This window comes from Crassostrea angulata, chromosome 10, assembly GCF_025612915.1.
Source record: "Crassostrea angulata isolate pt1a10 chromosome 10, ASM2561291v2, whole genome shotgun sequence".
NCBI classification, from domain to species: Eukaryota; Metazoa; Mollusca; class Bivalvia; order Ostreida; family Ostreidae; genus Magallana; species Magallana angulata.
In genome coordinates this window covers 46,331,371-46,353,987 of record NC_069120.1, presented here as the reverse complement: position 1 = coordinate 46,353,987, position 22,617 = coordinate 46,331,371, and the positions used below count along the sequence as shown (strand labels likewise).

The window sequence follows — 22,617 nt, the reverse complement described above, 5'->3', positions numbered from 1 at the left end:
TCCGACATCGCTCCGATTCCTGAAGCCTTTCATTCAATAACAACAATGTGAAATACTTTAAATCCCACAGAGCCAGTATATCTATTTAAAACGTATACCCAGTCTAGGCATAGTCATGGTTCGTGCGGTCATGGCCCTGGATAATTCTGCCTGCACAATCCGGGTGTTGTCATTTCTTGTGCTCGTTAACCTGGTCAGTGAAACTAAGGGCCACGTATCTCTGACATATCCCCCCGCCAGGAAATATGCGCTGGATTTTCTGGATAATCTAAGAACAACAGGGCCCTGCGGAATTCCAAAAGGTATAGTGTTGTGTCGTTTTTTTTTACTAAGATTGTATAGGGGAATTCTAAAGTAGTCATGTTGTATATTTTATTTGATAAAATGAAAAATATCAGAAAGGACAGTCGGCTAACAATTCTAATTACACTTTCAAACAAGTTTTTCTAGATTTTACGTCAGAACAGGTCGCGATTCTGTAATGGATCATACCAATAGCTATCTCCAGCTATGATAAATATTTACTGTAAATGCAATTAAAAGCTAAGGTCGCAATTGATTAAATCACCCTAGTATGCCCTGAAATGACCCCACATGTACATGACCTTTACTACGTGTTAGCAAAAATAATCCTTATTCACTTTGCCATGCCCCTTTTTATAAGTAAAAATCAAGTTAAGCGGGAAACATTTTGTTGAATTTCAATTGTTACTACTACTACTACTACTACTACGTTGCTAAAAGGAAGAATTAATGTGGTTGTTAACTTACACATTTTTCGTACTCGAGATTCTGGAAAAACATCCATACATGTGGTTAGCTGAACCATGTATCTCTGGACTTCATGCTTCACAATGTTTTCTTTGAAAACAAAATGTGGAAGACATTTTTCAATTTAGTCGAGCCAATTCAATCAGGCATATTTGCTTAAGAACGTCCTGTTCTTTAAGTTAAGTATTATATTTGCACATTCAATAAATAAAGAAACTACAATGTAATTTCAACTTTGTTCGACTATGAATCAAATGCTTGATGATCGATTTTTTACTAATACTACCATTTATGCACGTATAAACATCATTTCATAAAACGATTTTTCGGTACACAATTTATGTAGTCGAAAGAATTTCATAAACATTTTTTTAATCATGTCAAACATTCAGCTGAACGTATAAAACCAGTTTGAATTTTTTTTTAAGAATTATGATATTTTAACAGAAAATGTTAGAAAAATTACTCGAGGCCACGTGATACACTGGACCCACATACTACACAACAATGATGTATCTCCCATTGTGAACATGACAGACGATTGACTGAACAATTATTTATAGCCAAACAATAAGATTACAAATTTATCGTGAGATACGACAAGAATCAAGCAACTGTTGACATAATGTTAAACAAATTGAACGCATCTGAACTATATAATTCATAAACTATCACATTTCCACGTATTTTATCTCGAATACGAATAGCATGCGCGGATCTAGAGGGTGAAGTGGTTGGTGGAGGGGGTTATTTTTTCTTTAATTTACAAGGTAAATTTAAAATTACCGAAAATTTGCCTCGGACCCCCCCCCCCCCCCCCCCGGGCAAACTCATTTATCTGGATCCGCACTTGGAATAGGACAATTATTAAATAAAAAATGTCTTTACTTCATCCGTGACGTTCATCATTGCTTCAAATATATTTTTTGAAGTTGTCAAAAGCTTTGTTTAACATAGACGAGCAATGGTAATTATTATGATGAACAGCTTATCGAATTAATCAACCTATTCTCGAATATTTTACTGATATATTTCAATAGAAGTAAACAATATGCAGTTGCTGCCATATACTAGTACTCAGTAATCTCTGTCTGGGAATCTCAAAGTTGTTCAGAGACCTCGTTTGGTATTGTACTTTCAAGAAAGAGGTGAAACCATCAGTCTTACTAAAAAGAATACATGTAGTAATACCGCTATGTTTTCTTAGATCCGTTACGTGTATAATTTACACAATCATCTCTAAATTTTATGGCATTTAATTCAATTTTGAGTTTTCCAGAAATACAATTTTTCGATTTGGTATATTCAAGAAATGCTGTTTTTTACGAGAGAGAGAGAGAGAGAGAGAGAGAGAGAGAGAGAGAGAGAGAGAGAGAGAGAGAGAGAGAGAGAGAGAGAGTGTTTGAGAGTTTACGAAATCGCTTTATTGTTTCTCGATTATCTTAATATCTCCATGTTAATTGCATGTAGTTACACATGTAATCAATGTCATCGTAAGTCTTTCTTTTAATTGGCATCTAACGTTTGACTTGATTCTTCAGGATTGGGGCCCACGACTTCCCTAGTCCCCGGGTCAAGGATCAATGTGACTTGGAGCATCGCCTATCCACACAGGGTAAGTTAGTCAAAGTTAGCTGTCCCTTTTATAGATGTAATTTATAGGTATTTTCCTATTCAAAAAGGAATAAACCTTTTTGAAAACCATTGAAATATAAATGTAGATGTATATGATGTCATTCCAACGGCAGAGGAATGTCAGACATTCACCTGCGTTGCTTTGATTATACACAAGTGTAAATATAGTTAAATTCTTCTACTAATTTGTCACCGTACTCTTGTTTTGATTGGGGATTATATTTTCAGTGTCAGACTGGGATTTCACGCATATAGGCTGTGCTCTAGCTAGATTATTTAAAACAAATACGATATTAGTTACATGTTCCGATTGTATGATGTTAAATTAATCAAGAACTGACATTCGTAGGTTAGCAATTCAATAAAAAAAACTTAAATAAAACTATAAGATCTCCTAAAGATGTATTCGATGTTCCTTTAACATCTTTGAGACCATCATACCAAATTCAAATTTTAATTCCCCCAGGATTGTGTTTGTTTCAATGAAAAATTAAAATGCTAGTACTTGTTTATTAAATAATTACTATATATAAGTATATGCGATGTTTTTATCATTTTTCAAGAAATGCAATTATTATTATTATTTATTATGCCAATGGAAACAACAGCAAATAAAAAAAAATACTACATACATGATGAATGTCTCCTGTTTAAAACACGTTTTCTTCAAACATATAAAAACGTTAGATTTGGTCGTCTGATAATTTTTTGGCGGAATTTTGTATATAATCGTGATGATTATTTCGGTACAAGTACATTGTACGTGTGTGGTGAGGAAATCAACTACAACTAAACCCTTACAAAACGAAAGTCCCAAAAAGTCTATATATTAAATACTATCATTTAAGATGACAGTGATTTTTAGTTCTAATAAACAGGGTGTTCAATCTATAAAATTGTGACTATGGCATACATATATCTCTGTAATAAATTTATGATTAAATAATTTCTATTTCCTGTACATCTAGAGAATAATATCGTATCGGATAAAGGCGTCACCGAGCCAAACCACCAAGTTTTTTCTCCTGTATTAAGAAATGCAATTGTATTCATACTGCTATTGTCAAAACCAAAGAATGATTTCTTATACAAAATAAATTTTCCGTTAAATGAAAAAAAAAATTGTCTCCAAAAACATGCTTATTATCTAGAAATGGCCAGTCCTTTGTCATGTAAATTTTGAATTAACCGGGTGGCAGTAAATACAAAATTTACAACATGACAAGTTGTAAATTTTGCATTTACTGCCACCCGGTTAATTCAAAATTTACAACATGACATCTTTCACATTTAGGTGTTGGCTTAACGTGTATTTTTCCGTAATCGATCGAAGAAAACAACTTCATAAATCACAAAGTTTCATCAAATTATTTTATCATTGTAGTTTAAATTCTCTATGGATCATTTGACTCTCCCGTCTATGTACATGTATAACTTATGCTAATACTTTTTTAAACCTACATGTACATACGCATGTACATCTATTATCACGTGTAAACCCGGGGAAGCATTTTATTGTGAAAAGGGTATTCTCCTATCCTTCGAGGTGTTTTGGTCTAAATTAAATTACTTGAAAATACAGGTTTTCAAAAATTAAAAAACTCTCGTAAAATAGACAAATCTTCATAAACAGATACAAGATTTTTTTTTAAAAGACACATTTAAAAAAAAAAAAAAAAAAAAACTAGTTCAACTTCAAAACATCAATCTTATTCATATCCGGTTGTGCATTAATCATAGCTAGGGATTTTATGGAGTAAAACCTGATAAAATAAATCGCTTGTTGTATTGGAAAACCAAAATACCTGTAATTTATGAAATAAAGTCATAAAATAACTTATAGGGCGTCGGTTTGTAAATAGCTGCTACAAAGAGCTCTTTGATTGTAAAAATCCATGTTTGAGAGGAATTGATTTATTGCATTAAAATTCGGAATTGTTTTTCTGTATCAAATATATATAAAGACAATTGATAGTTATTGGAATTTTTCACACACAAAAAAACAACAACAAAATCAACTTTGGTTATGTTTCATCACAGTCACATGACGTTAAAAACATTATTTTTAAAATGAATAATTTTCCAGGCAATAATAATCCGTGTACATGATTGTGGCTTACATCGGGAAATAAACTACCCATAAAAAAATACTAGTCTTGTATATTTCATTCATGTTTTCATTATCCATTTCCCAAGCATTACGTTTTTTACAGGGTGGGTACCAGCTAAATCTCCTCGACGCCAATGAAGAGCCCCTATACAATCTGACCCTGGGAGATGGGTTCATTGGTTCCTCAGACCCAACGTATGTATAAAGTAACAGCAGAAACCAAACCGCTCCCTATGCATGGGTTGTCTATCCGTCACATTGCTTCCAACAACAATTAAAAGCAGTATAACGAATGAAAAACTCGAGCGTTATTCTTCTATTAGGTGTTTTTGTACCAATTTTAGAAAAAAGATGTATCTTTACATTTGATGGCTAAAATAATGAATTTTTCACATGAAGCTCGTAAATATGTGATTATCATAATAAAAGCAGCAACACACATTATTTCTATAAACAATGGCATTTTAAACCAGCTTTACAGGTTTTGCAATAATATTGCTTCCCTGCTATACCGGGGTATTTATGAGACGCACAGTTATATATAAAAACTAGAGTAATGAATGAGTTAACTAAAATGATGGACATAATATTGTTATTGCGCAACTATTGATTGACACAGACGACGGTACCAGGAAGTGACGTTGCCGACCGAGGAGTGCCGGAACTGCTCCATACAGCTTGTCCGACAGGCGGGGGAGTGGAGCGCCGGAAGTTGTGGACAGTACTTATTCTGGTCATGTGCAGATGTTAACATTGCTAGTGGTAAAGACATCGTTTTGACCAACCTCAGTTGGGAGTCTAGAAAATCAGCATTCAAAACAATAAAGTTAATAAATTAAGCGTAAAAGATGAAAACAAATGTTTTTTAGTATGACTTTTAATTACTAGTAATCGTAAACTTTTGAATTAAAAAGCAATATTTAATCATAAAAATGTTGACTAGTACATTTGTGGTTGACAGGTGCTTCAGCCTCAGAACTGTGCAATGGCTTCCCTATGGAGAACGGAGCCTGTGTGTGTGGAAAGCCATACAGTGGGACAAGATGCCAGTACAAAGGTCGGTGTTTGGTACTACGTTTGTAGATTAGGACCATAGCACTGTTAAAAATGAACAGTTTCTCAAAACAGTTAAAGCAATCTGTTCAGAATTTGAATGAAACATTGTTCATGCATAGATTAAAATAAATAAATAAAACATTCTTGAATGTCCCAGCATTCTGACATTGCGGCCATATTGTTTTGATTCTAGATGACTGTCAGTCGGACGGCGACTGTTCCGGTCGCGGCATCTGTTCGGCGTCTGAGGGATTCTATCACCAGAGGCACTGCTTCTGTGACATAGGCTTCTTTGGGAAAAGGTGTGAAAGAGGTAAAACAAGGCACACTGATGAGGATGGAGCTATATAATTATAGTCAATTTATCAGCCTGCTATTTCTGTCATTTTATGTTTAGAGTGGCTTCAATCCTAGTCATAAAGTAAAAACAAAATCAACTTTCTTTGATAACTTCAAATTTTCAAGTAATCAGTGCTAGAATGGGCTCAAGAAAGGTGTGAAGAAAATCCAAGTCTTTGCAGAAGTACATGTACACAAAACAGTACCTTTTGTGCAATGAAAATGACATGTTCACTCAATTTCGCTTTCAACAACGTTACAATCATAATATGTGGCTTAAAGGGACTTGCACACGAATTGAGCTCAACATTTTCAAATTTTAATATCTAGAATGGTAAGTATGGGTATTTTAATGATTCATCAACGTTTGAAAGTCAAATATTGAGTTACAAGCAAGATACTGAGTTTGAAATTCTTTGTTATGTAAACAAAGCTCAGTCATGATTTTGTTTACATATGTGGTATTGGTATATTAAGTTTCAATCAAATGTTGCTTTTCTTTGTTAATATTATTCATGAACACATTGAATCAGTTTATCTTGTTCGTCACGAGTCATTTTGTCATAGAAATGGTAATTTTTGTATACTGCATTATTTGTAATTTGTTTACAATGGTTTCTTAGCTCTGTATCTCGCTTGTAACTTGAATTCTAGCATTCAAATTTTTGTCAATCATTCAAAATGCACAAGTAAACAAATTTAAACATTAAACATAAAAAATAAAATTTTGATCTTAAATCTTGTTTAGGTCCCTTTAAATTAAGATGATTTAAAAAAAAGAATCAATTACATACAATTTCAGTCAATACAAATTAGTACTTTCCAAAATAAAGTTCGATAGAAATTCCATTGTACTAAGTATACGTTTTTAGTTAGTTGTTTCAATGATTATAGTCATCATACTTATGGTACATAAGGCACATTCCTCCTTTTCCTTTAGAGTCTTCGATCAAAAGCCTCAGTCTGGACCTTATGAAATACACTCATACAGATCTCTCGCCAAGGTTCCAACTTTTACACAGAATTCTCCATGTAAGTTGAGATTCGATGTAAGATACATGTATAGTACTTGAATATTTCTCCTTATAGTTTCATCTCATCGGTACCACGAGCACTGTTAAAAATAACTGTCAGGTAATTACGTGTATTTTCATTTGTATAGAGGGAGCAAGAAATAGAAGTTGTGCTAAAGGTAAAAACAGAGACTTGGGTAGGAGTGGGATGGAGGCCTCCAAGTAAGTTACAAGTACATTGTACAAGCTTTACAACTATATATGTGCTTAAGAAATTTTCTTTACATGTCTGTCAAAAATCTCAGAACAACGACTGATTTAGATGTTTTATATTGAATTTTAACAAGAATCTTGAACACTTCAGGCTTCCGGTCCGGATGCCAGCACTTTCCACAACTTCCCGGAACTTCATTGGGGTCAACCGACAGTACCTCAGAACCGGAAGTTACTTCAGAACCAGAGACAACCGCTGAACCAGTATCCTGTACAGGAAGTGCCAAGTCCTGTGCCGACGCATCATGTCCATACGAGGTTTCATGGATCCAAGATCCAACCAATGATGACGTCACTTTCACGGTGTCTGCTCAAGTACAGTCCACCGAATGGCTTGCTTTGGGATTCTCGTCCGATCAATCCATGGTATGACTTTTGAATTGTAACTTTTATACTCTTACAAAAAAAAACACAGTCTAGAAAATTCAAAAGAAATTTGCAAAAATACTTGTGTATAAAACATATCATTTTCTATTTTGATTAGCCAAGTACAGATGTATATCTAGGATGGGTGGATGCAGCGCAGAATGTTGTAATCAAGGACAGGTAAAATTATCTTCCAACCATTTTGAAGTTTTGCAAACCTTGTGCCGTTTTATTTTAAATTTGTCTTTGATCATAGTTACGATAAGTGTTTCCTTTGATTTTTAAAGGTTTGCTACCCAAAAATCGGAACCCACGATTGACGCTGTACAAAATATATACAACACATCGGGGTCTTTTGTCAATGGCAGAACTACGCTCAATTTCACGCGCAAGCGCAATACAGGCGACCAATCCGATTTCCCTTTAACAGATGGAAATTGTTGGTACTTCATGATGGCATGGGGAGGCACTTACAATGCTAACGATGGCAGCGCTTCTTACCATAAACAGCGGGTTGCATCCAGTGACAAAATCTGCATTTCCACTTGTGGTTAGGTCCATTTTTTAATTTAGTCATGCTTTTGATTAAACATAAAACTTTGATACATGGAAAATACTTGGTATAGTTTGTGTGCATATTGAGAATCTCATGAAAATGCAGGATCAACAGCTGAACCAGAGACAACCCCTGAACCAGAGACAACGGCTGAACCAGAGACAACTCCTGAACCAGTTTCCTGTACAGGTAGTGCTAAGTCCTGTAATGACGCATCATGTCCATACGAGGTTTCATGGATCCAAGATCCAACCAATGATGACGTCACTTTCACGGTGTCTGCTCAAGTACAGTCCACCGAATGGCTTGCTTTGGGATTCTCGTCCGATCAATCCATGGTAGGACTTTTAAAGCAATATGAGCTGCAATTTTTAAGTTGAATTTATTCTTAAGAAAATGATATTTTCTTCTAAAATGACAACAAATATCATGGTTTTAAAATTTCTGTTAGCTCTGTTTTTGTTGGAATAGCCGTTAAGAAGCCTTAATTGGAGCAAAATTGAATTATTGTCGTCCTGTACAAAAATTGATATGCTATATATTCCTTATAAGTGAAATCTTTCTCCTGACAAAAATTAATGATTGTTTCAAATCTTATTGATCATAAAAGTTTAGGTTGCAGGCAGACTTATCATACTAGCAGGTTTTTGCAGCAAAATAAAATTCTAAAAAATACAGCTCATATTGCTTTCAATTGTAACTTTAATACTCTTACAAAAACACAACCTAGAACATTTAAAAGAAACTTGTAAAAAATACGTGTGTATTAAAAACATATCATTTTCTATTTTAACTAGCCAAATACAGACGTATATCTAGGATGGGTGGATGCATCACAGAATGTTGTGATCAAGGACAGGTAAATTTATATTTCAGTCATGCAAAAACTATGCGTATCCTTCTATAGGTGGTATGGGACATTTATATATTGTGACGTACTTTCTATCGAAATAAACAATAAAATCAAGTATAATTTTATACTTTTAAAATTTCTCTGCAGTGTTATCTAACAGCGTCGCACAATGCGTTATATCGTTAACTACAAATCTAAGTTTTGAGTTCGAATCCCACTGAGGGTTATATAATTTTTACCTTTCCAAATTTTTAAATCTTTCAAATATTGTAAAATTTGAAAATTCTAAACCGGTGAAAGTATTTCGATAATAATGTATACTTTTATCCACATTAATATCAATAGGTGTTCTATATTTACTTAGATTGTTCTTTCGTTATGGTTACTCTTAAAATGGAATATCCTTTCTGTTTACAAGGTTTGCTACCCAAAAACGGGAACCCACGATTGACGCTGTACAAAATATATACAACACATCGGGGTCTTTTGTCAATGGCAGAACTACGCTCAATTTCACGCGCAAGCGCAATACAGGCGACCAATCCGATTTCCCTTTAACAGATGGAAATTGTTGGTACTTCATGATGGCATGGGGAGGCACTTACAATGCTAACGATGGCAGCGCTTCTTACCATAAACAGCGGGTTGCATCCAGTGACAAAATCTGCTTTCATACTTGTGGTACGTGCCTTTTTCTCATAAAATCCATATTGTTTGTGCATTATACATTTACTTTCATTGAAAGGCTAAGTAAGTAATTTGTGGCGCTTATTTAGAAACTAATGGGAATGAAGGATCAACGGCTGAACCAGAGACAACCGCTGAACCAGAGACAACGGCTGAGCCAGAGACAACGGCTGAACCAGTATCCTGTACAGGTAGTGCCAAGTCCTGTACCGACGCATCATGTCCATACGAGGTTTCATGGATCCAAGATCCAACCAATGATGACGTCACTTTCACGGTGTCTGCTCAAGTACAGTCCACTGAATGGCTTGCTTTGGGATTCTCGCCCGATCGATCCATGGTAAGACTTTTGAATTATAACTTAAATACTATTACAAAAACATAATCTAGAATATTTGAAAGGCATTTTTCAAATGACTTGTGTATAAATCGTATCATTTTCTATTTTAACTAGCCAAGTACAGATGTATATCTAGGATGGGTGGATGCATCCCAGAATGTTGTGATCAAGGACAGGTAAAATTATCTTCCAACCATTTTTAAGTTTTGCAAAACTTGTGTCTTTTTTTCAAATTCGAATTTGGTTGAAGTTACTTTAAATGTTACCATTCATTTTCAAAGATTTGCTACCCAAAAATCGGAACCCACGATTGACGCTGTACAAAATATATACAACACATCGGGGTCTTTTGTCAATGGCCGCACTACGCTCAAATTCACGCGCAAGCGCAATACAGGCGACCAATCCGATTTCCCTTTAACAGATGGAAATTGTTGGTACTTCATGATGGCATGGGGAGGCACTTACAATGCTAACGATGGCAGCGCTTCTTACCATAAACAGCGGGTTGCATCCAGTGACAAAATCTGCATTTCCACTTGTGGTAAGGTCCATTTTTTGTTAATTCACACATATGCGCATCATATGTTTGGCTCTTTGAAAAATAAATTATAATGCATATTCAGATATTAATGCAGAATCAACCGCTGAACCAGAATCTACAGCTGAACCGGAATCTACCGCTGAACCGGAACCGACAGGGACATGTGGAAGAGGTGTTTTCGCGGGCACAAGCGACACAACAGGAAGTAAGTTTACAAGCAGTTTTAAATAAACTCAATTTTATCAAAGTTAAACCATATACAATTTCAAAACTTGGATATTTTTTATGACTTCACTTATATCAAGATACACCACACCCTATGGACTGCACGGATATGGTGATAGGGGCCGCTCGAGGCATGCGTAGTTGGGTCGGGGACTACTACACACGCGGAAGATCTACACCACAAAGAGATGGATTTTATGGGGGTTCGGAAAGTTTAACCGCTGCTGGTGGTTTTGAAAAAGATGGATACACCTACATTTTATTTCGAAGGAAGCTAAAAGGTACAAGCAGGATTCGATTTTGTTTGGTTTGTTCTTGTTTTGTCAATTTTTCCTCAGTTTTAATAATATATTACCATTTATTGAGCGCTATTTGCATATACTTATTTATTGCAGTGGCGGAGCGGACTGACCATGAAATAAGCGATAATTACATGAACCTCATTTGGGCACAAGGACAAGACGCCGGGAGTTATGTTCATACCCCTGCCGCAGGAATTGAAGTAGAGGTCAACATATCAGACAAAAACTTCTACAAACCAGATGACCTCAAGTACCACGGACCTCGCGAGCACCGAGGAACCAGGACCTTCAACTTTTTCGACGGTGATTTGGCTCAGTTGGCGATTTAATGTTGAAATTCATATTTCAAGATTTTTTTAGAGGAGTTTTTTGTTGAAAACCTGTCTTATATTTAACATTTTTACAGGCAATAGAGAAAACACTGCACCACCTAATTTGTGCAATAACAAATGGGGACGCTGTTTGGATAACAGTGACGTCAATTGTTTCTTGGTCACGTGGATTTATGACACCAATCAGATAACATTTACAATTAAAGCTTATCTTGAACGAGACCAGTGGGTAGGCATAGGGTTCAACGAAAATCCCACAATGGTGAGCGAGTTTCTATGAATGATACCTAGTGTATTTAAATAAAAACCGTGTAAATCACATGGGGTATCGCCAACTGTACAATTGTTCGTCGTTTTGTAGGCAGGAACCGATGTGATTGTAGGATGGCGAACAGAGAATGGTGAAGCAGTTATACAGGACAGGTGAGGCCTCAGAATCCAAAACATTTACTAGAAGGTTGTCAGAAGGGGCAAATTATAATCAACATAACGAAACTTTTTTCTTGCTCTTGAAACTATTTACTTCCGCGAAATATTTATAATGCGACCAAAGTCATATTCAAAGAAGACGCTTACCTCAATACTTTTAGAACTTTGTCTCCATAAAATTATTTTGAGGAAAATATAATATGATGTTTGATTTTGTTTACAGAAAGGCAACCGCCTATGCGCAGCCTCCTCTGGATAGCCAACAGGACGCTACGTTGATATCAAGCTCTAGAGTAGATTCAGTTACGACCTTGAACTTTAGCCGACCTTTGATAACAAACGACAAAGATGACATTTCCCTTTCATATAACTGTGTTCATTTCATCTATGCCAAGGGCGGCAAATACAGCAGCAACTCCATATCCTACCACGACAATACGCCAATCATCTCCACAAAGAAAATCTGTATACCTTGCACTGGGGGTTAGTTCATGCGTATTAATATTCGAAAGAAAAAAACCCGTTGAAATAAGGCAATTTGAAATTTGGTTCTTAATAAAAGATATGATCGTTTTTAAATATGTGGATGTGACAAAGTGAAGAAGATATTTTTTTTTGGCTTAGTTGAAGAGCCTTCAACCACTTCAACCGAAGTGCCCGCATCCCAAAGGACCAATGTTCGATCCGAGTTCAAGATAACGAACACACCATGGGACTCCAAACTCGGGGACGCCACGAGCCAGGAATTCCGAACACTCGCGGACAAACTACACACGGCTGTATATATATATATATATATGCTAAATTATAAATATATATATATATATATATATATATATATATAGTTACACGTATAATACGTGAAAGATTTTTTTTTTTGAGTTTTCAATTGATATTGACTCTTTCTTTTTATATTTGTTCACCAGTTGTTGTCTCTCCTGACATCCATTCCCGGATTTGTTGATGTTAAAATTCTCCGATTCAGGTTAGAATCGAACACAATATCTTATTCACTTTTTGCTTCATAATCTCGTTACTAGTACACAGTATTTACATGTATGAGTCTTCATGCTGTCAAATTTTAATTATAATCACAGACGTGGCAGCGTGATTGTGGAATTTGACGTCATAATGGCGGGTGATGAAGGTGCGGTCGCTCAAGGTTCCACGGCGGCACTAGAGAAGCTCCGAACGGAAGGACAACTAGCGGAATTTACTGTCGATAAAGACAGTGTTAAGTTAGGTATCAGATATCTACACAATTACATGCATCTACAGCTAATGTCTCAATGTTTAATCCAAATATACATTCAGCCTGCCATATAGAACCATTTTAACAAGAGCATGGACTTTGAACGATGTGACGTAGACCTGTCAATTTCATTGTTGGCCACTCAGCTATGGCTCTTTGAAATTAACAAGATTTGTCTGGCTTTTGAATAAGGACTACGCAATCCATGCGCGGATCTAGAGGGGGGGGGGGGGTCGGGGGGGTCCCGACCCCCCCTGGAAAATGAAAATTTATTAAATTTACATAGTAAAATTATCGCGAAAATATGCCTCGGACCCCCCCCCCTGGCAAACACAATTATCCTTCGGACCCCCCCTGGAAAAATTTTCTGGATCCGCGCATGCTAATCTGTGCATATTTTGCTTGAAACCGCGTCATTTTTTTAACTTGCTTTGACGCAAGAAATAGATAGCTACGTCCTACTGAAAGTCCAAGGTCTTGTTAAAATGGTTCTATAAGAACAATAATATCTTTGCTTTCAGTTCCAGCAAAAGCTCCCGATGAAAAGTCCACACTTACGGTCACACTGATTCTCATCATTGCGATTTCCGCCGCTGGAGTTCTTTTGGTCCTTGTCCTTGGAATCTGCAACTGTATTAGGAATCGTCAACAGACTGAAAAACAAAATACACCTGTATGTATAGCAATTTCTCGAGAAATCCCCTGGCATTGTTTGATAGTCAATAAACATTTGATCAAATCCATTCTGATGATTGCATGCATCTTATCCTCTTTTCCCTCAGTTTAACCGAGACTTTTTGTCTTTGTATAGGATGATTACGTTCCCATGAATACTACTGCGGGTAACAGAAACACGGACTCTATGAAGTTATCGTACGAAGAGTGGTCGAAACAGCAGCAGGAATACAATAACCCGACTTTTGACAACGCTCCATACACCAGCCTCGGGAGTCAGAGTAGCAACCCATACACCGGCCTCGGGAGTCAGAGTAGTGACAATTTAGTCAGTAAAGACGACAGCGGGACTAAGGAACAGGGCACCTTCATCCGACATTTTTGTGAATGAATGTTTATTTCAATGGTACATGGGGAACAGAACAAAAATATATTTACAAATGTACATCAAATGTACATGTACATATGAAAAACCAAGTGAGGAAAAGGAATTTGAAGAAATCGAGCTAATATTTAAAAAAAATATATGGACAACGTTTTCAATAAATTAATATCTATGGTATTCATAAGATTCCCAAATTTAAAGTGTTAATTAAGATTTGTTTGGTATTTTTCATCAATTAATGTGTTGTGGACTAAAGAAAATGCCTTACATTCCATAACATAGGGGTATTGGTCGATCAATGTGTTTTTATTACACAATGAACAACTTCTAGAACATCTCTCTACGTTATTCCACCTTCCAGTTTCAATAAATTGGTGAATTGTGATTACAGGTTCTAAATTTTGTAAAAATGACTTAAATCGTTTGGAAGTTTCTTAAGATACTTGTTTATTTCTTGTCCACATCTTTTCTTTAAAATTCTGTAATTAAACATTTGGGTGAATTTTCTACATTTCTGAACCAATCTTGTAAAAACTGGTAACAAATTTTAGCCAGTTGATACTTTAAAAACTTTCACTAATCAAAACATAAGAAAAAACCTCGCATATCATTGCAAAGCAGCGGCCATCTATCTACGCCAATTATTCATGTATGTTAATGTATTTAACGAGCTTCCATCAATTTTTATTGAAGTAGATTTTGTGGGTCATAAAGATGTCTCTAAAGCAAAATGCAGGAATATACACATGTGAACAGCATTTGAACAACCTCTAGAGACATACCGTATATATGTATATATATATATAGTACATGTAAAGCAACGTGTTGGTTTTGATTTTTATGACAACACGTACTACAGTGTTGGCTTATTGTTAAAGCCTTTTGAGAAATATATTCAATAAATATTCATATATTTTTATTCAGCATTGACGGTCAAAATAAACTTAGGCTACGTCAATGATACATAAACTAAAAACAATACATCCAAAGGTAATCACTATATTCGTCCAAACTGGGCGGAAGGAATACATATAATCTAACAGCAGTGCTACGCTAGTATCTATTTTCTGTATAAAATACTCATATCTTTAGTACAGGGTATACACTTTAACAAATACCGGTAGTTTCTTGGCTGGGGTTATCGGACCTGGTTCAGACAGAAATGCTGCTATCGGCCTCCAGCCGTCGGTAACATGCATTTCTGTCCACATGTCATTCAAAAAATCATATTATTGTCTAGATGACATTTACCTAATTTACTACATTATATGTTATAAGGGACTTGCAGGACAAGTTCCCGTATAACTGCATGTGTTGTACATTTCATGAGGACCACAATCCTCTCTTCAAGTGTAATAAAGAGGAATATATTCATATATCGTTTTTATATATTTACATATGTAATCAATATATAACACACAATTTCTTTGCTCTTTTTTATTTTTTTTTTTATAAATAAACAATTCGAGACTTTATGTGTTGTTGTATTCTTTTAATCTGATATTGTTTTCATTTTTTTATATCCTAAATATTTTAATTTTATAATTCTCTATAGGCCATATTATGTTCAACAATCTCTCTCTCTCTCTCTCTCTCTCTCTCTCTCTCTCTCTCTCTCTCTCTCTCTCTCTCTCTCTCTCTCTCTCATATTGAATCGGGCTCGGTCTACAAGCAGTATCCCGCGGGTTGAATGAACAGATGAATTTACAATGCGATGCAGAAGGTAGCTTAAACTCGTCAGAGAGATAGATCTGAATGCTAGATTGTGGTATATGAGTAAATACTGTCTCCAGTTTAATGAAATAATAATAATTTTATATTTTGATCACAAGCGCGTGTCTTATGCACTCTATAGCAGACAAGCAGTACGTACACGGGCCCTGGAAGTTATTGTAAATATATTGCATGTGCATGTATAAAAAAGTAAGGGTAGGACACTCTTTTTGGGGCGAAATCGGGTTTGACGAAGTCTGGGCGTTCCTCAAACGAAATTTCGCGATAAATCGTTCAAGTATACTTTACTTACAACATATGTATACATTCGTTCCGCTCCAATGCTGTTACGTCGAAGAAAAAGGTGTTTTTATACATCCAAGTGCCTAAGAATTTCGCTAGACTGGTTTACATCCGGTTTAATCGCAGTGAATCGAAAGATAAGTTCTGATTGGTTAATAATAAAATAAATCTGCTCGTCAATAAGGTGGCGAAACTGATAACAATTTATGGTGAGTATGTATCAAATGTTTGAAAGGAGTTATGCATATAGATACTGGGTAGTTTGGCCTTTCAACAATGAAATGCGAGAATAATGAAGAAGATTGACAAATATCGATAAGAAATTAAAGAATTTATTTCATTATTGACCAATCAGAACTTACCTTTCAATTTACCTTTCGATTCACTGCGATTAAACCGGATGTAAACCAGTCTAGCGAAATTCTTAGGCACTTGGATGTATAAAAACACCTTTTTCTTCGACGTAACAGCATTGGAGCGGAACGAATGTATACATATGTCGTAAGTAAAGTATACTTGAACGATTTATCGCGAAATTTCGTTTGAGGAACGCCCAGAATTCGTCAAACCCGATTTCGCCCCAAAAAGAGTGTCCTACCCTTACTTTTTTATACATGCACATGCAATATATTTACAATAACTTCCAGGGCCCGTGAAGAATTGTGAGCTCTGTATCTTAATGCTTATAACTGATTTCTCTACAACTGACACTCAAATTTTGGTTGATCATTGGAAATGCATTACTAAATCATCATAAAAAATAAAAATTTAACCAAAACCGTGACTGTTCCCATTTAAAATATGTTTCTATATTTGACTTTAATTGGCTTGGTATGGGGCTACCCATACATTCATTTGAAGGAATGAATTATGTCCAAAGAGATTTCGTCACAGTATGATCAAAGATTTGGTAGGGAAAGGGAATGTTAGACCTTTGGCTTGACCCTGCAAAGGGAAACAACTTTTGGTGTGGATTGGTCTCAACTTGTACTGCCACTTGTGCTTAAAGTCACTTCTTTGTAATGTTTGATAACTCTGTAAGCCTTGACCAGAGTGTTATTATAGTTTATTCTGCAATCTACCCATTCCAGAAAAGTTATGTTTCATGGCCGAAATCTTTGAAGAAAACCGGTAAGATGTAGTCCCATTGATTTAAATAAATGGCAAATTTATCACAGCCAAGTTTGCACCATCTGAATGTTTTTGTGGTAAAGAGGAGATCAACTATATATCTACATCTTCTCTCCTACAAGTGTTCAGTTTATTCGCACCAAGAGAAACTTTGTTTACATTTTGCAAAGTTTGGATTGGATTATTGATTACTGTACAGTCTGATTTAAAAAACTTTTCCCTTCTTCTTACACTCATTACTGTGAAAGGACTACATGTATATATATACTGGTACACACCCTTTTAAGAGAAGGGGATTGATTTGAATCGGACTGATTAATGTGTAGGTGTGTTAATAAAAAACGCTCCATGTGTACTTGTAGTTATTACATTTAACTGATTCAGCTAGACAAGTATAATGTAAACTTTATAGACTCATTTATCAAGACTATGGACAATGGGTAGTTTGATGTGTCAAACAGTAATTTGATGTAGGCATGTCTGTTTCATTGTTGGGCAGCATTTAGTCAATGACTATAGAAATCAACGTTTGTGTGATTCTTATCTCTGCCTGTGTTGTCGATGCATATTTCAATTCATTTTAAGGCAGTTTTAATTTTCATTTGTTTTTATTCGTGAAAAAATGAAAGTTACATCATACCAAAATTCCATGGTCTTATTAAAATAGCTCTAAAAAGATGTGTGATTGAATCAAATTTACATATATTGTACCAGTTTTAAATTATACATTGTAATGAGATTTCGTTACCTATTATTGCAACTCTCTAGTGGGAATTGAGCAACCATCATTATTTCGGGTGATGACTGGTATTTTTCAACTTTACATTAATTTGTATTGTCTGGTAATATTACTTTTACAGATTTCCATGAGTTTTTTTGGCGGATGATTGATGAACGATCTTGTATGCCCCCATTCTCACCGCAGAGGGGGAAAACTCATCCCCCGAGTTGCTTCCTGTGAGTGCGGCAAACAGTTGATTGATCACAAATCGTAAACTTATTCAGTTAGGAGATTCGTAATGAGATTATATTATACAACAGATGAAAAAAACGCTCTCCAATAAAACATCAGCGCCAATATGTGTTTAATGGTAATGAGACGATCTGACGAGACCGGGTTATTGCGGAACACAAACCAGCCACAACTGCTGTCAACTTTCACTATCGCATCCAGAAAACCTGTCTATACAGCTGACGTTCGCCTGAAGTCTACTTATGATTGGTCATCCTTTAACTGCATCTAAATTATGGTATCTTAAAGAGGAGTATGTACATCTACATCAGCATGATGGGATTATTTGTAATAAGATTTACTTGTTTGATTGTTATGATAATAATCTTCATCGTGATAGATAGGTGAGAGTTCTTGTTACAATAAAGTGATAAATGGAAGGTTAATTAAGTAGGGTGCTTAAAAATGCTTGATGGTATAAGCCTTTAGGGCTACTGAATTATTGGATGCTTGTGGAATACTTTATAATCAGCTCATGCATTTTTGATGACTAAATAACCCACTGTCAGTCGGTCCTAATCGGTTTCAATTTTCTGTTCAGTAGCTGATATAAACTTGTAGACTGGTGGCTAAATAGCCATTAGAACACTACAAATTTATCTTGATCAAACATCATAGATATTGACAATGATACCATTTATTGAGCCTTAACAATCTCTATACACTATTATAGCCTCTGGCAAATAGGTTATATAATCACAGATCATTTCAATGAAATTAACATATGATTTGCAGTATCTTTCTACAAGATTATCATTGTTTATTATGCATGTTATGTAGAAATTATATTTTAGATTATTTAAAGATAGTGTTCAAAGTGTATTTGAAAACTCCAAAAAAAAAGTAAAATGGGTAAAAATGCATAATTATATAAGATAACAGAGGTAGATATTTTATGGTAATTTTCTCTTTTTCCCCGCAGTTATAACCCACCTTTTATGACACAAAATGGTCAGGCTTGACTTGATTTGAAGAATGGTACAGATGAAACTAAGACCAAGAGAGGGGGTAATGACTCTTGTCACTCCAGGGAGTCAGGCTACAGGTAGTACAGGACGACCGGCATTCCATGGGGACAGATCTGATTGGGTGATCTTGACCATCAGTGAAGTCTTCATCACAGCACCCCCCTTTCTCCCCACCCACCCACCCACCTTTACAAGGACAGGAGCTGAGAGTGAAGGTTTTGATAAACAAGGGCATCAGGTTCCAACTCCTATTCTCTTAATTTGCCGCTGCATCGGATTTACTCCTCACAGTACAAGTACATCAATAGTATCCGGAGGATGTGGCATAACAGGTAATTGTAGAAATAATAAAAGTTGGACTGTTTGTGTAGTTGTGCCAGTAGGTGGGTCAGGACTATTGAGGGGATTTCTGTGCAGTGACATACATGTAGCTCATGCTATTGTACTTAATTAATAGACTTTATGGTGGGCTATTGATTGAGTAGTGTCTGTTGATGCAATTGATAAAATCAGAGTACAAATTCCAATTCCATAGAGTTTGGCTTTTGTGAGAGATTCAGAACAAGATGGAATATGTAAACATACAGTATAGGGAGACTGCGATTGCCTTGAGGTTAACAATGCCTCAAAGTCAATCATTATGATATATACCAACTGGAATTGCTCTTTATCACACGGGTAGGTCTGCATTGCTTGATTGTATTTCTAATTTAAAGAAAATTTTAAAGTTGATGTATAGTTTTTTTTGCTATAATTTTTTTGCTGTATTTTTCTTTCTTATTTCTTAATTATTTGAATTTTTTAATTGTCCAAAAGACTGATTTTTAGCCCTTCCAAAGTAGTCAATAAGTCTTTTGTTACGAGATTCCTGTGGCATATCATGAACACTGGTGGTTAGTAAACAAAGCTGGGCTCTCTATAGAGGATAAGACTTGATGGAAAGAGTGTGTACATTGATACGTGGATCAGATAGTCTAGCCACCTCAGCAGTGTAAGATTGTGTGAAAATTGAAGATGATGTAGACCAACTGTAGGTGTTCAATAAAGTCTGTCTCGCTCCTCGAGAGTGAAAAAAACGCTGCGGGCTAGTGGGTTATTTGATTGATATTGAGTCAAGTTCAGTCCATTTAGCACAGGAATCTGTTTTTTGGGTTTTTTTAAGATAAAATCTTTTGGATAACTAGTAAGTAGTATTTTTACCCGTGGCCCTAATGAAGCTTACATTGACCACTATTAGATAGAGATGCACTAATGGAAAGAGAGAATCAGATGGAGGGTAAGGAATTGATGGGAGATCAAAGGCTCCGATTTAAGATCATTTTTTGTCAGAGACGGATTATTATTTCTTGCCTACCTATAACTAAAAATGTCACTCCAGACATAAATGTCTGTGTTTCATACTCAGAAGGTGGTTAGGGCACTTCACAAAGATTCAGTTGATAATGTCTGAAGATCAGAAGCCAGGACTGGATTTGCATAGTAAATACCGGTAGATGTTAAATGGTCAGTTTTGTGGAAGCTTCCATATAAATTTGATGAAAAAGACTTGTCATCTAAAAGAAATTACCAATAGAAATGTGAAAGCTCTGTTTTTTTTTACTGCATTGGATTCCAAGATGTGAATTTGGAAATCGGTGAAAGTACATGTATACTTACTGGTTTACCTTTGGGAAAGTATTTGAAAATTTAAGATTCATTGTGATTTTAAATGGATTTTTTCCCTTCTTTGACCAACTTAAGCTGAACCTGTTTTTGCAAGGTATTTGAATGTGTTACGATATCCTGCCAACAGCATCATCCATATCTTAAGCTGCTTTGTTTTTGTACATGTCAATAACTAGTGAGGCCATCCTTGTGTGGAATTGCCGCCTGGGGCTTTCTAGACCCAGAAGGGAGGGAGGGATTTTTTTTTATATTTTTGTAACTTGAAGATTAACGAATTGAAAATTGTTAAAAAATAACAATCTTTATTCGTTGCTAATAAAATTTTATCAACGGGGGTTATTTCAATGAGGTGGGAGGCAATTCCAAACAAACAATGATTTTATTTTGGCCTTGCATTGCATTTATATTCCTCAACAAAGCAGGATTAACTTCACAACTGCAATAATTAAAAAATTGATCGAGATTTTGAACAGCTTCTGCGTTATAAAGGTTTAGAGTGAATAAGTATGGTACCTTATCTGAAGAATATATAGTAAGCAATAATTTTTACCCTTTTTATATGCTCTTTGATGACAAGTCAGCAGTTTTTTCACCAAAATTTTAGTATTTTTGACGTTCCTGTTGAGTTGTAAGGTCTTCAACTTATCTCATGCGTTATTCATAATGTGTAGCAAGTACATCAGGTCCAAGAGAAGAAATGTAATGAAAAGCTCATTGATAATTCAATGCCTATTAAACAGCTTTAATTTTGAAGCAGATCTATAAGAAGTAAACCAATTCCAGTGCCTGTATTATGTAGTTTACAGGATGGAGGGGAAAAATCAATATTGGGATTATAATGCACATACATCAAATAGTGTGTTATAAATCATTTCAGGGAAAGTATTAATATTTGATACGGAAGCAACGTTGATGGATAAAAAGTACAGAAATGGTTTACTGTAATTGAAAAAAAAACTGCAGTGTTTACCTGAGTGTATTCTGTATTCCTACTACATGTATAAACCTTAGGGACTAAGTGTAACTGCTGTACACCTGGATTCATCTCTCTCTCTCTTTCTCTCTCTTTCTCTCTCTCTCTGAAGCATCATAGTTTTTTAATAAGACCGTTCAAAGTTAATTCTACGTTTACTGTTACCTGCAGGCTTAGGTTTAAGAGAAGTCGCGTTATGAAAAAAAACAAAGCCCTATTTTAATTTCATTTTTCGGGTTTGATGATACAAAAAACACTGTAATCTAGCTGTAGAAATTCTTAATGTTTAGAACACATAATGAACTATCAATCAGATACTCAATAGGATTATTAGGAAAGATCACTATTAAAGAGGTATTATACATGTAGTTTGAATACTAACTGTATTTGTATTGATGTCAATGAACAAAAATCATTTGTTTGAATGTTTTGAGTTTTATGGCCCTCCCTCGTAGGTTTGGTATTTTGAAGTGATGTTAAACGTAGAATGAATTTTGGGTGGCCTAAGGACATTGCAACACTAATTTCCTAACCCCTCTTTCTCCCTCCATTTGGTACTAGATATTCTGTTCTAGATTTCTTTTTACTAAAGATGCAGTTTTTATAAAGTAAAAAATCACCAGAAAGGGTAAATAATGGGGGGGGGGGGGGGGTTGTTGGAAGGGTTATATCACTATACAAATTTAGACCTATATTTATATATTGAACA

General features: G+C 35.4%; 2 protein-coding genes across 7 annotated transcripts in view; both read left to right on the top strand.

Annotated features, from left to right (window-relative positions):
• Positions 1–80: 80 nt before the first annotated feature.
• LOC128166460 (uncharacterized) lies at positions 81–14,383 on the top strand. Of its 2 annotated transcripts, none has more exons than XM_052831639.1 (28): positions 81–302; positions 2,313–2,386; positions 4,620–4,711; positions 5,136–5,278; positions 5,478–5,573; positions 5,766–5,885; positions 6,852–6,943; positions 7,074–7,146; positions 7,289–7,563; positions 7,682–7,743; positions 7,851–8,113; positions 8,225–8,457; positions 8,917–8,978; positions 9,391–9,653; positions 9,749–9,999; positions 10,114–10,175; positions 10,281–10,543; positions 10,638–10,748; positions 10,849–11,049; positions 11,164–11,373; positions 11,477–11,664; positions 11,764–11,825; positions 12,055–12,314; positions 12,456–12,610; positions 12,758–12,816; positions 12,929–13,074; positions 13,605–13,756; positions 13,895–14,383. In XM_052831639.1, exons 1-28 carry the CDS (start codon positions 116–118, stop codon positions 14,147–14,149), a joined length of 4,410 nt encoding a protein of 1,469 aa, XP_052687599.1. In that variant the 5' UTR covers positions 81–115; the 3' UTR covers positions 14,150–14,383. The 2 variants fall into 2 exon arrangements, with proteins under 2 accessions (XP_052687599.1, XP_052687598.1); XM_052831638.1 differs by having other exon boundaries at positions 10,626–10,748.
• Positions 14,384–16,893: 2,510 nt separating this feature from the next.
• The window catches only part of LOC128164949 (receptor-type tyrosine-protein phosphatase epsilon-like), a 77,608-nt gene continuing 71,884 nt past the window's right edge, over positions 16,894–22,617 (top strand). For 2 of the 5 annotated variants that reach the window (XM_052829071.1, XM_052829065.1), the window contains exons 1-2: positions 16,894–18,555; positions 19,225–19,602. The gene's annotated coding sequence lies outside the window, so the exon portion shown is untranslated. Of the gene's footprint in view, positions 18,591–19,224; positions 19,603–19,649; positions 19,949–22,617 lie in introns of those variants that run through there. The other 3 variants (XM_052829068.1, XM_052829066.1, XM_052829070.1) reach the window with 3 other exon arrangements.

Coding starts and splice junctions, on each gene's coding strand:
- LOC128166460 (XM_052831638.1), top strand. CDS start 116: ATGGTTCGTGCGGTCATGGCCCTGGATAATTCTGCCTGCACAATCCGG. Junction 7,147..7,288: donor AGTGGGATGGAGGCCTCCAA/GTAAGTTACAAG, acceptor TGAACACTTCAG/GCTTCCGGTCCGGATGCCAG. Junction 11,826..12,054: donor GAAGCAGTTATACAGGACAG/GTGAGGCCTCAG, acceptor TTTTGTTTACAG/AAAGGCAACCGCCTATGCGC.